This window comes from Cibotium barometz, chromosome 52 (assembly GCF_041138505.1).
Source record: "Cibotium barometz isolate CiBa-2024 chromosome 52, ASM4113850v1, whole genome shotgun sequence".
In the NCBI taxonomy this organism is placed as follows: domain Eukaryota; kingdom Viridiplantae; phylum Streptophyta; class Polypodiopsida; order Cyatheales; family Cibotiaceae; genus Cibotium; species Cibotium barometz.
Genome location: NC_141097.1, coordinates 32,051,225 through 32,067,657, shown reverse-complemented (window position 1 = coordinate 32,067,657; position 16,433 = coordinate 32,051,225). Strand labels below are relative to the sequence as shown.

General features: G+C 48.3%; 1 protein-coding gene across 1 annotated transcript in view; it reads right to left on the bottom strand.

Annotated features, from left to right (window-relative positions):
* DIS2 (Arp2/3 complex, 34 kD subunit p34-Arc) overlaps positions 1–16,433 on the bottom strand; it is a 99,177-nt gene that overhangs the window by 82,324 nt on the left and 420 nt on the right. Inside the window, exons 1-2 of the mRNA XM_086788186.1 lie at positions 16,356–16,433; positions 15,591–15,657 (exon numbers count right to left, since the gene is read on the bottom strand). The exon at positions 16,356–16,433 is cut by the window's right edge and continues 420 nt beyond it. Of these exons, the coding sequence (XP_086644312.1) occupies positions 15,591–15,657; positions 16,356–16,417 (129 nt within the window). The 5' untranslated portion in view covers positions 16,418–16,433. The remainder of the gene's footprint in view (positions 1–15,590; positions 15,658–16,355) is intronic.

The window sequence follows — 16,433 nt, the reverse complement described above, 5'->3', positions numbered from 1 at the left end:
ACCGATGCCTTGGTTGATAGGGGGTAGCCTTGCCTAAAGTGAGCTAATAGATTCCTGGATAATGCCTTGTGTTAAACATGGTACCAGGATCGATGTTAGTTTTGCCTTAGGAAGGTCGCCATTGTGTGTAAAAATTGTCACGTGCATTTTTATTTTTATTTTTTAAAGAAGGCAAAAAGCTCTTGTAACTCTGATGTTTCTTGTGTCCCAAGGCTTGTGGTATTAACTTGTTCTTAGAGTAGACACAGTGTGGTCATCTGTTTATTTATTAAGCTTGGTTATTTTCCTTGACTTAGGCCAGTTATAAACCTTGATTAACCTTTGACACCTTGCTTACTCTTGATTTACTTTCAATAATTTTAAACTCCTGTTAATTTGCTACACTAGCTCATTGATGTGACCCTTAAACTAAGTTCTCATAGCAACATCCATTGTGGTTTAACATGCTTGAATTTACACACTTTATATCTTTTGAATTCCAGCATACTTTCACTCTACTTTCCTATTTTGCAGACGGTCCACCACAACAACCCTATCGAGCTTACCATACCATAGCTTCCGAGGACGGAATCTACATCAGGAAGGGGGACATGTTAACCCATGACGGACATTGAGACGTACTATGTTTTACGTCATTTATTTAAATATTCTGAGTCATGGGCCGGGCTTGTCGGCACCATATGTTAAGGATAAAGGGATTGGGTGATCGCCGATGAGAGGCGCACCTTGAATGTCAGTAGGATAAGGGTTAAGATCGGCCGGCCATGTATGGGCGCCCAAGTGTGAACGGCCAAGTCACCTATAAGAGTCAAATGTAACCCTAAAATCCTCATTCTCATGTGTTGTGAATACAAGAGTGCTCTTGCCTTATCTCTTTGGTTTCCTTCTCCTGCGTGTGTGAGAGAGAGAGAGAGAGTGAGAGAGCGATCGAGCACCGTGTAGCGGCACAGCGGCGGAGAGGCGGTAGAGCGGCGACGGCGGCTCCTTCTTCACGGCTGCGACGCGGGAATCCTTCAAGGCGGCGGTTGAGCGGTGAGTGACACACCCTTTGGCATTCTGTTTGAGCTTCCTTCCCTGGTTGTATGCTTGCAGCCATTCGTGGCTCGCATACGGTGTCTGGCAAGTCCCCAGCTACGACCTGTGCGGCAAAAGCGCACACCTCCCTCAAATAAAGTATATCGATCTTGGGAGAATCAAGTACATAGTGTCATGGGCATTTCTAACCAAATTTCCATACCAATGCATATGAATACAGTATTGCAAACAAGTTGTCGATGTAGACTTGCAATCCACACTACCCTCTCAAGTGCCCATGTTCCCTACCATCTGCTCTCTATTGTCCCACCAACACATGGTAGCAACAATCTACAAGAGAGCACGTAGGACAAGAGAACACTACACAGGATATGTGATCTTGTAATCCGGTTCCTCCCTCCTCCTACTTGCTTCCATATTTAAGCATTAAAGCTTACCAATTGCATACCAATTGCAAGTAGAGTCGATGACAGCGAAAGTCTTCGTGATGGAAGTCCTTGGAGTGAAGAGATCTTCGATTTGTCGCATTTCTTCACGACAAAAGTCTTCAAGAGGATGAAGGGAACCTTGGGAAAGCTTCCCCTATGGTTCAACTTGAGAAAGGAGGGCTGAAATTGGGGTTTTCAGCAAAAAAGACCAGAAATTACAGCAAAGCATGCAATTTCAAGCAAGCACATACATAAAGATGCTATGCAATGCAGCATTCGTATGGACAATCCCTGTTCATGAGACTATACCAAAATAGACGTGCTCCAGGCGGTACACGAAGTACCAGACCCAATGAAACAACAATCCACTAGGCATTTCTGGGCATGTACACGAAGGCACAAGTCCCAACGGAAAGCCAAGTCCACAGTATCACATGAGTGGCATCAATCCCCGGCATAAACAACTGCCATGGACACCAGTCCAATGTACATACATGATAAGAAAGCACGGGTGGATCAATTGGGTGGCCAAATGGTGACAGTTCTTTTGCTTTTTCTTGAATTCTTCAAATAAGGCAGCTTCAATGGTTTCCAAGGTAGGTTCTGGAAGATTTTATAGGATTTAAACAAGGTGACCATATTCCTCAATGGGCATGCTCTTCAGAAGCACTACAATAGCATCTTCTTCTTCCACAGGAGCTTCAACTGCTGCTAATTGTGCCATCAAACTTTTCATATATTTGATGTGTGAAGGAAAAGTATCTACAAGCTTCATTTTTAACTCGAAAAATTTGACCTTTAATCCAATCTTAGAGTGCTTACCCTTGGCTCCGAATATTTTATCTAGTGTGTTCTATGCATCAGCAACATCCTTGGCATTCGTTATATAATGTATAGTTGTCACTGAGTCCTAAGGCTATAATAGCCATAACTTTTTTATCCTTTAGCAACCATGCTCCCTCTCCTTCTCTAAGTTTCGTTTCTTTATCATTTGTAATTGACCACAAGCCCACACAGCGTGTATGGTTGCCAGGCTACATTGGAGAAGGGATGGCAGCTTGCAGTCACCGGCCTGTAGCGCACAGTTGGAGAGGACACAGCACACAGCCGCCCTGTTGAGAGGAGATGGAGGCGCCCGCAGTAGACAGAAGAAGCAGCGCCTGTAGGAGATATAGTACCTGGCTGCAGCCTACGCAGCTGCCTGCTTGTGTGGTGGGCAGCCCACTGGACAACCAGCGCAGCGCACAGCAGAGGGTACAGCCACCAGCAGAGGATAGTACACTAGCGCTTGCAGGAGGAACAGACGTGGAGGAGCAGCCGACTGTAGAAGAACAGAAGCAACCGCCCTGGTTTGTAAGAGTCTCCTGGCTGCAGAGAGCTGACTGGCTGTAGGAGCAGCCTGTATGGGGGAGGGAGAGGCAGCATGCGCAGCCTGTATGGGAGAGGCAGCATGCGCAGCAGTTTTGATGCAGCATACTGTTGAAGAGAGCCGCCTGTTGGAGAAAGGAGTATGCGCAGCCTGACAGTCAACCGCCCGTGGGAATAGGTTCAGCCCCGTCAGCAAGAGATGGAGCGCAGCAAAACTGATGGCGATGGAGGCGCACAAATCATGTGTCCAAGGGTGGTCGTGGAGCTTCTTTTTGTAAGGTTTGGAGAGGGAGTTAGAACCATAGTGTTGGCTGGCTCCCCACGTTTGCATGTGGGTGGCCAGTTCCAAGGGGGTGTGGGTAGGTGACCATGCACCCACCCCCACACACACACACTTAAGTGTGGCTCCCCACCTTGGCCCCTAGGTGGGTGCCCATAGGGGGTGCCCACTTTTAAGTGTGTGAACATATAACCTTATAAATCAAAAGGTTAGAGATTAAAGTATTAAACTAACATGTGCAATATACTTACCACCTGTTCACGTGCACCAAAACTCGTCAAAAGACAGAGCAGACTTCACGACTCACTGGCAGGCGTCCCCGCTCAGTAAGTGACACGTCAAGCAGGCAAACACAAAAATACAAGTCATGCGAAAACAGTTTCAAACATGCAAAACATGTGTGCATGTGCAAATAGTAACATGGACATATCTCCCGTTCATGGAACAAGTACAAAATATCTGTCGGCACAAAAATGGCACGACGTAAAACATAAAAACCTGGTCTTCCTATGGAGTGACAATCCCATAGGTAAGACACAGTTCCAGGCACGACGTAAAACATAAAAACCTGGTCTTCCTATGGAGTGACAGTCCCATAGGTAAGACACGGCATGAATACTGGCTCTTCCATGGCGTGACAATCCCATGGGTCGAACACAGTCCAGGTCATACACGGGTGGCACCAATCTGGCTCCCGTCCATACGACACCATCTTGCTAACACACGGGTGGCACCAGTCTGGCTCCCGTCCATGTCAACAAAATACTGGCCTCTTCACATGAGATACTAGCCTGGCCTCAAGTGAACGAGACACAAAAGCTGGAGATGGACCAAATGGTCCGCCAATTAGTGACCCCCCCGGGGCTTCTAAAGTGTTGTCTGTCACCAATTGGCCGACCATTTGGTCCATCTCCAGTTTTTGTGTCTAGTTCACTTGAGGCCAGGCCAGTGTCTCATGTGAAGAGGCCAGTATTTTGCTGACATGGACGGGAGCCAAACTGGTGCCACCCGTGTATGACCTAGACTCTGTTCCACCCATGGGATTGTCACGCCATGGAAGAGCCAGTATTCATGCCATGTCTTACTTATGGGACTGTCACTCCATAGGGAGGCTCGCGCCTGGAACTGTGTCTTACCTATGGGACTGTCCTCCATAGGAAGACCAGGTTTTTATGTTTTACGTCGTGCCATTTTTTTGCCGACAGATATTTTGTACTTGTTCCATGAACGGGAGATATGTCCATGTTACTATTTGCACATGCACACGTTTTGCATGTTTGAAACTGTTTTCGCATGACTTGTATTTTTGTGTTTGCCTGCTTGACGTGTTACTTACTCAGCAGGGACGCCTGCCAGTGAGTCATGAAGTCTACTCTGTCTTCTAACGAGTTTTGGTGCATGTGAACACGTGGTAAGTATATTGCACATGTTGGTTTAATATTTTATATTTCTAACCCTTTGGTTTATAAGGTCATTTGTTCACACTCACTTAAAAGTGGGCACCCACTTAGGGGCCAAGGTGGGAAGCCCCACTTAAGTGTGTGTGTGGGGGTGGGTGCATGGCCACCTACCCACACCCTTTAGAACTGGCCGCCCACATTGTAATATGCGGAAGCTTCGGAGAAGGATCGGTACTTCAAAACTCAGAAATCAGCACTCTTTTCGCGACGGAATTAACGCACAAACTAAAAGACATGTGCAGAAAATAGAGAGAGAAGGGGGAGATGGAGAAGGACACAGTATTGGGTCCCAATTACCCTCTGTAGGGCCCCCACCACGGATGGTGTATTTGCTTTATTAGAATGATGTAAATCTGAAACAAATACAAAGTACTTGACCTTTTCTTGGCTGGAAAACCTGCCCTTGACCTTCAGTCCTTCACCCCTTAGCTTTAGCAAACCCTTGGCTGTCCTGGCCCTTGAATGCTTGAGGCTCTTGGTGAATTATGAGATGAATAATGGGATTATGGGCTGGGGTATTTATACCCCCTCTTGCATCCAGTCGGCTGGCTTCAGGAAGCTCCACGACTGAATATTTCAATAAAATACCTTCACACTTTAATAACCCATGTTTTCACACTAGGCAATAATCTGGCCATTCTGCGCATGCTTCTGGGATAGCCCCTGGCTGCTGGGCATGCTGCGCATGGGTGTGGGGACTGCCCCTACACCTGGCCGCCTGCTGTGTAAGGCTTTAAGCTCTGTCGGCTGCCTGTCCAGAGGCTCTGGAGCTGGCCGACTGCCCCTCCAGCCCTTGCCTTGGCTGGTGGGCCATATCTTGGGCCCTTTTGGCCCCTTGGGGGTGGTTCTATACCTCCCCCATGCCCATGCTAAATATGCCAATGCAAAACCTTGCCCTGGGGTAGCCCTATGGGCTGGCCCCATCTCTACATGCAAACTACATGCCTACAGAGGCCTGGCATCCAGTTGCAAACCAGATACACAACACATCTGACATCATTCCAGAGGGAGACTCACAGCGCGGACTGGCACTGCTTCATGTGCAGGACAATGCACACCTGACCTTGGACTCATGTGCAGGACAATGCACACCTGACCTCGGACGACTGAGATGGATCCCTGGCTGACTCGTCCCGGACTGGGCTCACATGGGACCAGTTCACCATCCCAGGTTCTGCACCTTCTGTACAGAATGTCTACGTGGCATCCAAGTGCGGGATGCACGTGACATCCCCTTCTGCTTAACTTGACGGAAGCTGCATAGCCTCCAAATAATCCGTCAATAAAGCCGGATAGTCTTCGAAAAATTCCTTGTCGAGCCATACCGCTTCATGAGTTCCTCGGTCTTGAAATTTCGTGAGGAACTGTCGTAGTCTTTGGCCTAAGCCATGCTTGAAACGGTGCAGAAGGATCTGTTCTGGAACCATAACTTCTGCTTCATCAATGATGTCTGGTTCCGCTTCGTCTTTGACCTCTGAAGGGGGTGGACCTGCATATGGCTTTAACCAACTGACATGAAATACATCGTGCATAGTCCAACTCGGAGGTAGCTTTAACTGCATAGACACCTCATTAATCTTTTTCCGGATGGGGAATGGTCCGAAGCTCCTGAAAGACAACTTTGGGCATCGCTTGCCCACCTGCTTTAATCTTTGCTTCATAATCCGAAGATATACGCAATCTCCTTCCGAAAACTTCATGTCCCTTCGGTCTTTATTGGCCTGTCGAGTGTAGGCCTCTTGCGCTTGAGCCAATCTGTCTTTGACGGACTCTAGGATCTCCTGGTAAGACTCCGTCACTCTGTTCGCCTCCGGTACTGAAGACGACGTCCTGGTTAACAACGACTGGAAAGGCCTTCCAAACGCTGCCTCATATGGAGTCCTGCCAATAGCTGAAGAAAAAGAGTCATTCAAAACAGCTTGAACTAAAGGCAAAAACGATTCCCACTTACCTTGCTGATCGTGGACATAACACTTCAGCACATCAAAGGCCAACTGGTTGTATATCTCTGTCTGGCCATCTGTCTGTGGGTGGAATGCACTGGAAAAATTCAACTTAGTACCAAAATTATCAAACAATGCCCTCCAAAAATGACTGGTAAACTTGGCATCTCGGTCTGACACTATGGTCCTAGGAATTCCACCAATCGGGTACCAATGCCGAATGAATAGCTGGGCAACATCCTCGGCGGTCACATTGGCCCTGCAAGGAATAAGCATAACAAATTTGCTGAACCTGTCAACAATAGTCAAACACTGTGTATTACGCTTACTCGGACTGGGAGGCAGATTTGTGACAAAGTCCATCGAAATGTCTTGGAAAGGACCCTCAGGAATTGGCAAAGGCTGTAACAACCCTATCTTCTTTCCACGAGGAGCTTTCACCTTTTGACAAATGTCACAGCGTTGTACATAAGTAAACACATCACGCCTCATCTTTGGCCAATAGTATTGCCGTTCTAATTTCTCCAGAGTCGAATTCATGCCCCTATGACCACCTGTAATGGCGTCATGGGCATCATGGAGAAGAGCTGCCCGGAATGATTTCATGACACACAGTCGGCCTTTGTAGTAAAGCCAACCATCGCGTATCAGAAAATGGCATGGTCCTGTGGCATCCAATGCCTGTTCCCACTGAGTACCGAATTCCTCGGAATCCGCGTACGTGTGCTTCATGTTTTCTAGTCCAGTACCAACAAGGTCAAGTCTAGTGGTCTGAATCGCAGATACTTGTCCCTTCCTGCTCAAAGCATCGGCCACTGGATTGGCCTTTCCTGGAAGGTACTCAATCATGCCACCAAACTGCTGGAATATCTGACTCCAGCGGTGTTGTCGATCACTCCACTGTGCACTTGGCATTGTCTGAATCCAGCGCAATGCCTGATGGTCAGTGCGGACCTCGAAGTCACGGCCATACAGGAAATGTTTCCAATGTTTCAAGGCCTGAATGACTGCTAGGAGTTCACGATCGTAGACTGAGTAATTCTTTTCGGCGGGCAGTAACTTACGAGACATGTAAGCTACTGGATGACCATTCTGTTGCAATACACCTCCAATTGCGATGTTACTCGCATCGGTGATCACCTGAAATGGTTCGTCCCATGAGGCAAGGGCTAAACAAGGCGCTTCTGACAAAGCCACCTTGAGGTTTTGGAATGCCTCCAGCGCTCGTGGAGTCATTCGAATCTTTTGCCTCCTTGTTTTCACTCCCTTTAGCAGATCGGTGAGGTCTGCCGAGAGATCCGAAAACTTGTCAATGTGGGTGGAATATGCCTGACATATACCCACAAATGATCTAATGTCATAAGCAGTCTGAGGTACTTCCCAGTTAACAATCTCGGCCACTTTAGCCGGATCAAGTCGAATGCCTTCGGCACTGATTATATATCCCAAGTAATGTACCTGGAACAGATAAAATTCTGACTTCTTTTCATTGATATAGAGCTCGTTGCTTTCCAGCAACTTAAGGACTTTCTCCACATCAATGTCATGCTGCTCAACTGTAGCTGAAAATATGAGTATGTCGTCCAAAAATATGAACACACACACTCCAATCAACTCCTGGAAAATACGCATCATCATGCGGTTAAATGTAGCTGGGGCGTTCGTCAAACCAAATGGCATGACCACAAATTCATAGTGGGCCCGTTCTGTACGGAAAGCTGTCTTGGGGATGTCCCCCTCAACAATCCGAACCTGGTGGTACCCACTCTTTAAATCCAATTTAGAGAACACCTTAGCTCCATTCAGCCTCTCGAGAATATAGTCAATTCGAGGCATCGGGAATCGGCTCTTGATAGTCAGCTTGTTGAGTGCACGATAATCGACACACAACCGAGAAGACCCATCTTTCTTCTTGACAAACAAGATCGGTGCTGCAAATGGCGACACACTGGGGCGGATGAAGCCAGCTTGCAACAATTCTTGGAGTTGGCGGTCCAACTCCGATTCCATTGCCTTAGAAAGGCGATACGGAAACTTGCTCGGGGGTTCCGAGCCTGGGAGGAGGTCAATCTTGTGATCCTCCGGTCTGGACGGGGGAAGCTGGGGAGGGAGACTGTCCTGAAGAAAAATCTTCTGGAACTTTTCATGGAGAACCAAGTACTTCTCGGAAGCACTGGCCACCGTCTGGGCTGTCTGGATGTAAATCATCGCACACTGTGCGCCTTTCCTAACTGCTCGCTTAGCCTGCAAGTGGCTTATGAGCGGAAAGTTTGGAATACCTGGCTCACACTTAATGGTCACAGGGGTGTTTGACACATTCCGATCGATCTGGAACGTGTGCTTGTCCCACTTGACATCTGGGAGAAACTTGTGAAACCACTGGATACCCAAAATTATGTCTGCTCCTACAAGAGGGGCAACCATAAAGTCACGCACAAACTCTATGCCCTGAATCACTAATTTAGCACCTAGAGCTTCATACTTGACGCTCGTTGTCATACCTGTGCTAAAACCCTCAACTTGTTTGTCCACCGGAGTTAGCTCGAAACGGGCACGCCTAGCGGCCTCTTCCGTGATCACATCCTCCGTGCTGCCGCTGTCAAACAAGACAACGACTCTCTGGCCACCTATGTAGCCAAAGGACTTGAGCAATTCGTTGCGCTCATACTCCTGGTCATGGGCGCCCTTCTGCTTATCTTCGAGCTCCCGGCTAATAATTGCTCCAACTGAAGCACCGGGGGTTGAAGAACTAGGGGTAGCCACTGGGGTCTGTGTGGGAGCTGTGCTCACCACGGAAGCTGTGGAGGCGGCGGCGGGCTTTGGAGGCTTCTTCGGACAATCCCGAGAAGTATGTCCTTTTGTGTGACAAAAGTAACATCTACCCTCCTTCCTGTACTGAGCAAGCTCCTCAGCACTCAACTTGCCACCTGTCTTGCCTGCCTCCGCTTTCTGGTCTGGAGTAAGCTTAGACGCATTGTTCGAGTTCTTGGAGCCAGAGGCTCCCGGGCTCTGTCCTGGGGAAGACCCCGTCTGGTTCTGGCTTTTGCCCCCCGAGGTGTTAGCCTTGGGAGAAGCCGGCTGGGAAGTCTTGGGCTTGCCACCATTGTGTTTCATTTCTGCACTCTGCGCAAGCGAGAGTGCGTCCTCAAAGGTGGCTGGTCTAAACATACGCACCTCCCATTGGATGTGCGTGTCCAGGCCATACAAAAACTGCCCTTTCTTGTCCGCATCAGATAAGCCTAATTGTAGACACAAGGTCGAAATTCTATTGGCAAACTGAAGGACTGGTTGCGCATTCTGACGCGCACCCCTGAACTCGTCTTCGAGTCGCTCAAGGTAGTGGGGCGGTAAAAACCGCTGCTTAAGGTCACGGACGAACTCGTCCCACCCATAAGCTGCCATACCTGATCTAGTGTGGGCATGGGCCCACTGAGTCCACCAAGGAATGGCCTCACCTTCCAAATACCAACTGGCTAAGATCACTTTGTCAATATCTGATTTCCTAACTGCGGCAAAGTAAGCTTCAAATTGATGTAACCATGAATACAGAGTAGTGGGATCGAGTTTACCATTATACTTACTGAAATTCATTTTCTCGGGAAAATGATTCGAGGGCGCCGCCGGTGTCAATCTGGCGTCCAAAGCTCGGAGTTAACGCTCGTGTTCCACTCGTCGCATGGCTTCGTCTTCTCGTTGTCGAATCTCCAATGCACGCATCTGCATCTCAAGCAAGGAGCTTGGCTGCGGCTGTGACCCCTCGAGAGGGTCCCTGTGACGAAGATCTGGTATCTGGGGTACGGAAGGAGAGGGAGGAGGAGATGGAAAACGCGACGCTGGAGAGCGAGAACGCTCCTCCAGAGCCAAAATCCGCGCCTTCTGCTCATCCAACTTGGTTGTCTGGTCTGCGATTGCTCGCATCATCTGCTGGAACATGTCTTGTACACTCAAGCCGGGTGCCCTCGCTGGGCTGCCTGGTGCACTCTGGTCCCATGGTTTTGGTTCTCTCTCGTCGCCGAAGTTCGCCATAGCGGGAATATGCAGTTCCTTTCCGGAACGCAATCTGACCATCCACTATCTGTGTGGGAGACTTCCGGAGGCTTCCGGAGGCTAAAAACCAACCGTCCTTCGAGGGACAGGAGTCACTCCGAAAGGGGTAGTCCACCGGCGTCTAAAAACCAACCACACGAGCGAAAAATTTTCTGGTTTTCTTTGCTGAATCTTTGTCCTTGAAGTAGGCTCTGATACCACTGTAATATGCGGAAGCTTCGGAGAAGGATCGGTACTTCAAAACTCAGAAATCAGCACTCTTTTCGCGACGGAATTAACGCACAAACTGAAAGACATGTGCAGAAAATAGAGAGAGAAGGGGGAGATGGAGAAGGACACAGTATTGGGTCCCAATTACCCTCTGTAGGGCCCCCACCACGGATGGTGTATTTGCTTTATTAGAATGATGTAAATCTGAAACAAATACAAAGTACTTGACCTTTTCTTGGCTGGAAAACCTACCCTTGACCTTCAGTCCTTCACCCCTTAGCTTTAGCAAACCCTTGGCTGTCCTGGCCCTTGAATGCTTGAGGCTCTTGGTGAATTATGAGATGAATAATGGGATTATGGGCTGGGGTATTTATACCCCCTCTTGCATCCAGTCGGCTGGCTTCAGGAAGCTCCACGACTGAATATTTCAATAAAATACCTTCACACTTTAATAACCCATGTTTTCACACTAGGCAATAATCTGGCCATTCTGCGCATGCTTCTGGGACAGCCCCTGGCTGCTGGGCATGCTGCGCATGGGTGTGGGGACTGCCCCTACACCTGGCCGCCTGCTGTGTAAGGCTTTAAGCTCTGTCGGCTGCCTGTCCAGAGGCTCTGGAGCTGGCCGACTGCCCCTCCAGCCCTTGCCTTGGCTGGTGGGCCATATCTTGGGCCCTTCTGGCCCCTTGGGGGTGGTTCTATACCTCCCCCATGCCCATGCTAAATATGCCAATGCAAAACCTTGCCCTGGGGTAGCCCTATGGGCTGGCCCCATCTCTACATGCAAACTACATGCCTACAGAGGCCTGGCATCCAGTTGCAAACCAGATACACAACACATCTGACATCATTCCAGAGGGAGACTCACAGCGCGGACTGGCACTGCTTCATGTGCAGGACAATGCACACCTGACCTTGGACTCATGTGCAGGACAATGCACACCTGACCTCGGACGACTGAGATGGATCCCTGGCTGACTCGTACCGGACTGGGCTCACATGGGACCAGTTCACCATCCCAGGTCCTGCACCTTCTGTACAGAATGTCTACGTGGCATCCAAGTGCGGGATGCACGTGACACACATGCAAACATGGGTAGCCAGCCACAACACAATAGTGCAACTCCTTCTTTAATTTTTATAAAAAAAGAGCCTTCACCTCCATCGTGGACATCGGGCGATTGCTTCCACCAACTTTCGTAAGAGAAAGTCTGCCGGCGACCTTTTTTTGTGCATAGTCTCAAGCAACGCCATCTTCCCCACCTCTGCTGGCGCGACTGAACTTGCTGCAGGCGGCTGCCATCTCCTACTCTACGGCTGCGCATGCTCTCTCCCAGGCAGCTACACCTCCCCAGGCTACGCATGCTCATTCAGGCGGCTGTGGCTGTGCACCTCCAGACAGGCAGCCAAACTGGCTGCGCTGCCCATCACAGCAGGCGACTCCAGATGGGTAGCCAGATAAGCTGCGTCTCTCCCCACAACAAGTGACTGTACGCTTCAACACTTGCAGGCTGTGTTTTTGCAGCCAGGCGGCTGTCCCTTCTCCATCTTATGCCGGCAGCGCTCCAACTCCTGCAAGCGACTGTCCACTGTGTGTCTTCTCCCGCAAACTGTGCGCTACAAGCCGGTGGCTGCAAGCTGCCATCCCTTCTTCACTGTAGCCGGGCAACCATACAGGCTGTGTGTCACCTCCATACAGCAACTACTTCTCTCGACATGCTGTGTCACGGTGTTTTTCTCAAGTAACTACACACAGACACCATGAGTGTTGGTCTTCCATCTGCTATCCACAAGTAAGTGAATTTTCAGATTTAAATAAAGTATTTTGTGATAAATCTATTAAGGGACTCTCTCCACGGCAACACCCGTTCGGTGCCAGGTAGTCCAAGCTATTGGAGAACCTTGGTCCAAAGGTGCTGAGATCAGGAGAGCCAGGCGTTAGTACGAGAGCGCCTGTTTGTGCGTGGTCTTGGAACACCAGTTGGGCGCTCTCCGCGAAGTCCAGTGAACGCAGAGGACCGTAGAGATTAAACCACGTTAGTGGTCGTTCTGCTTCGAACATCTACATCGAATCTCTACTTCGATTTGTTTGGTACTGTATTCATATGTACATGGACATCATCTGGTTCTTGGAACCCATGGAGCATTGTATTTGTTAAATACTCCCAATAAATATATCATATATTGAGGGGGGGGTCGGCCCGTTCCGGCCCCAGTGCTGGTGTCCATTTATCCATTTCATTTCATTTCAATTTCAAGTTGTATTAAGTGGTCCATTTCAAATTGTGGTTTTAAAGTTGTGCTATTAGGCGTGTGGGTGTCCAACAGAGTCTTTCCCACTTGACGGGATTGGTTTCATTGGTATCAGAGCACGGTTGTTTCCCTCTTCCTAGTGGGAAAACGAACCTATGTACTGGACACCCCGCTTTTAGCACACTTAAAACACAATGGACAGCCAAGGCAACCCTTTGGAAGTGCCTAATTCAAGGGGTCCATCTAGTGCCTCTCGTGGCTCTAATGCATAACGAGAAGGCACAAGCCCCTTGAAAGGGTTAATGATAGTGAATCAAAGGGTCAACTGTCTCCAGGAAAGACAGTCATGCTTGAACAAGAGCCTGATGCAATGAGGGCTGAAATGGAACATATGAGAAAACTTTTGCAGCAGGCACAAGAGCAAGAGTTAAAGTTTTTGCATGAAGATCCCCATGTGTAAAGTGCTATTGAAGCCAGGAAGGCTGATGCAATGGTAGATGTAACTTTTGAGTCCATGGCACGGGAAGTGGGCAAGAAGCCAAGGGAGTTGGCACTTGCCTACCTCCTCCGCAAAGGTGATATCAAAGAGGGGGATGACGGAGAGCTGAAATTCAGAAATCCACCTCGCTTGAAGCATGGAGATCCCGCATCTTAAAGGCTGAAATCTTTTATGCAAAAGGAAGAGGTGACAGTCACCTCTCGACATGCATCGTCTCCACAAGACACAAAGCCTGACAGGTATATGTATACTAGTGCTCATGGAGGACATGAAGGTCACATGCATTCAAGACATGTATCCCATGGTAAGGGTGACAGGTCTGCCTCTAGAAAAATTTTGCCTTCTAAGTTGTCTCATGGAGAGACATTGCCATATGCAGAAAAGTCACATGCATCTGAGTTTCAAGTTCGTGGAGCACATGCCACCGTGCCTCATGAAACTTCTATGACGGCCCATGCAGCCCATGCAGATAGGGCTGCCCCGTTGGATAAGGGGAAAAGAAAAAGAGAAGACCATGAGCCTCATGCCAGAAAGCTCAAGGAATTTAAAGCAGGTGAACTCACACTCGGGCCCTCATCATGGATAGCATGTGGGACAAGTCTCCAAATTAATCAGACAGGGATGCCCCCTCGCCCCTTTCCTCTCCTCTTTGTGGCAAAGGCAATGAGCGGTTTTCTCTCCACTCAGGAGACAAGGCTGCAGCAGCTGGTCATTTACTCTGCTCTCCCTCAGCTGGTAGACTCAAACAGCCGTACAGCAGCACTCGCTTTAAGCACTGTTCGTACAGCTGCTGGTCTTTCTTTCTCTTTCCCTCTTTTGGACACTTTCAGAGTGGAGGTTGCAGCCTTAAAGTGCCTACTACTGGTCACCTAGAGGGATTGGTTCTGGGACAGTTTTTAAGGGCAGACATTGGGATTGTTTTGAAGATGGTTTCAGGCTGAATTGTAGCCTGTCTTTTGTTGAGAAGGTCAAGTCCAAGTCTTGTATTTGCTCTGTGGAAGGTTGCCCAGTTTTTTTGTGGAAAATCTGGTGCTACAAACACCCACTCTTTGGGTTCTTGTAAAAGCTTCTATTGAAATAAAAAAGATCCTATGGGGGGCTGGCCGTTCCGGCTCAGTGCAGTGTCGTTATATTGTCGAGGTTCTCCACTGTGTTTCATAGCTCTGTTTGGTATTTGAAGTGTTTGTGTATTATTGTTCCAGGTCTCCGATCAGTTACACATGTACAGAGCAGCATAGGGCAATTGGGGTTCAGGAAACCATTGTGAGTCCTCACAGAAGGGATAGAGTTGATGATTGATTGTGAGAATAGATGAGGGTTTGCAGAAGATAGATATATGTGCACACCTATGGGAGTCAAACAATGCCTGAAGGTACAGGCCTGCTAGACTTAGAAAGCCAAAAACTAGAATCTGCAGGTCACAGAAAAGCCAAACACACCCGGAGGTACAGGCCTATGAGAATTAAAAAGCCAAAAACTAGAATATGCAAGTCAAAGAAATGGGCTGCCCACTAGCTTCCTGTGGAAGCAGGTGAAGCCTGCAAAGGGCTCCTAATTGCAACATACTTGATGATTTGGAATGAGAGGCTGAGGTCCTATTTATAAGCCCCTATGTGTGCTGGTAGGCCAACTCTCAGAATTGACCTGTTGCTGCAGCTACTCAACCAATCTCCTAGAGCCCTTCTGGGTTGCCTAACCTGTCCATCCATACATAGGCAGCCTGGCACAGGTCTCAGGCTGTCCTGGGAGCCCACCCGGTTGCCCAATTGCTAGCTGGCTGCTGGTTGTGCCCAGGGCTTACCCTTAGGTGGGTCACAAAGCAAGTATATACATGAAAAGAGAGAGAGAGAGAGAGAGAGAGGTCCGTTTCATAAACCTTGTGGTCCATCTGGTATTTAAATCCACGACATAGGCTAGAGATAGAAATATGAAACCTAAAACAGGGTGGCAGGCTATGGAATTTATTCCTCTAATAAGATCTTTGTTACTAGCATGGCACAATCTCTCAAAACCAAAGTTTGAAACCTTTAACTCTTGAATTGCACAAAAGAAGACCTTAACGCATACCTGGATGTGATAATGAACATCGTCAAACTCGACAAGATGGTAGTCAAGCTCAATTGCCCGGTCCAAGCTACAAGACAAAAACAGCAATTGCTGGACATAAGTTGCCCCATATTTTATTGATACATAATTCTCCACAAAAGGCATTGACTTACACCCAACAAGTTCAATCTGCCTGGAAGACCAGATCCATACCCACCACTCATAAATCATCACCTCATTACTTACACAACTCATACATAGGCCCTACAGCCCCTGCTTCTGTCACAACGGTGGTCTCACTAAGATCTTGATTATTCACTTAATCAAACAAGCCAGAAACCAATCTTCTCACTTCACGAAAAAGAGAAATTGCTTTGCAATAGAGTACGCTCAACAAACATGCAAAAACGTGAATGGTACACACACTAAAGACTGCTAATCTCTTATTTTGATTTTGCATGTTACCAAGCCAACAGACAGCAATCTTACATAACCAGCCTAATGTTGTACTTGGCATGCACACTTTTCGTCCTTTGACGAAAAGTGTGCACTACCATGGTATTGCAGTTTGAGGAGAGAGAGCATGCTTCAAGAGGATTACTACTTAAGAAGGTACCCCCAATTGCACACTAGCTACCCAGATGTAAAAATTGCTTCTGTGATATGCCATGATTTCCTTCTCATCAAGATCAGAATTGTACGGCATGGACACTGATCACCCACACTCCTCCCCATTCTCCCAGAAGCCAAAAAAATGTAAGAGCAAAAAGGGGGTCGTTTTCTTACTATCTGATGCGATGAAGGAGAATCTGCTGGATGACACGAGCAGGAGCTGAGAGCAGGATCATGATGAAGGGGAGATAT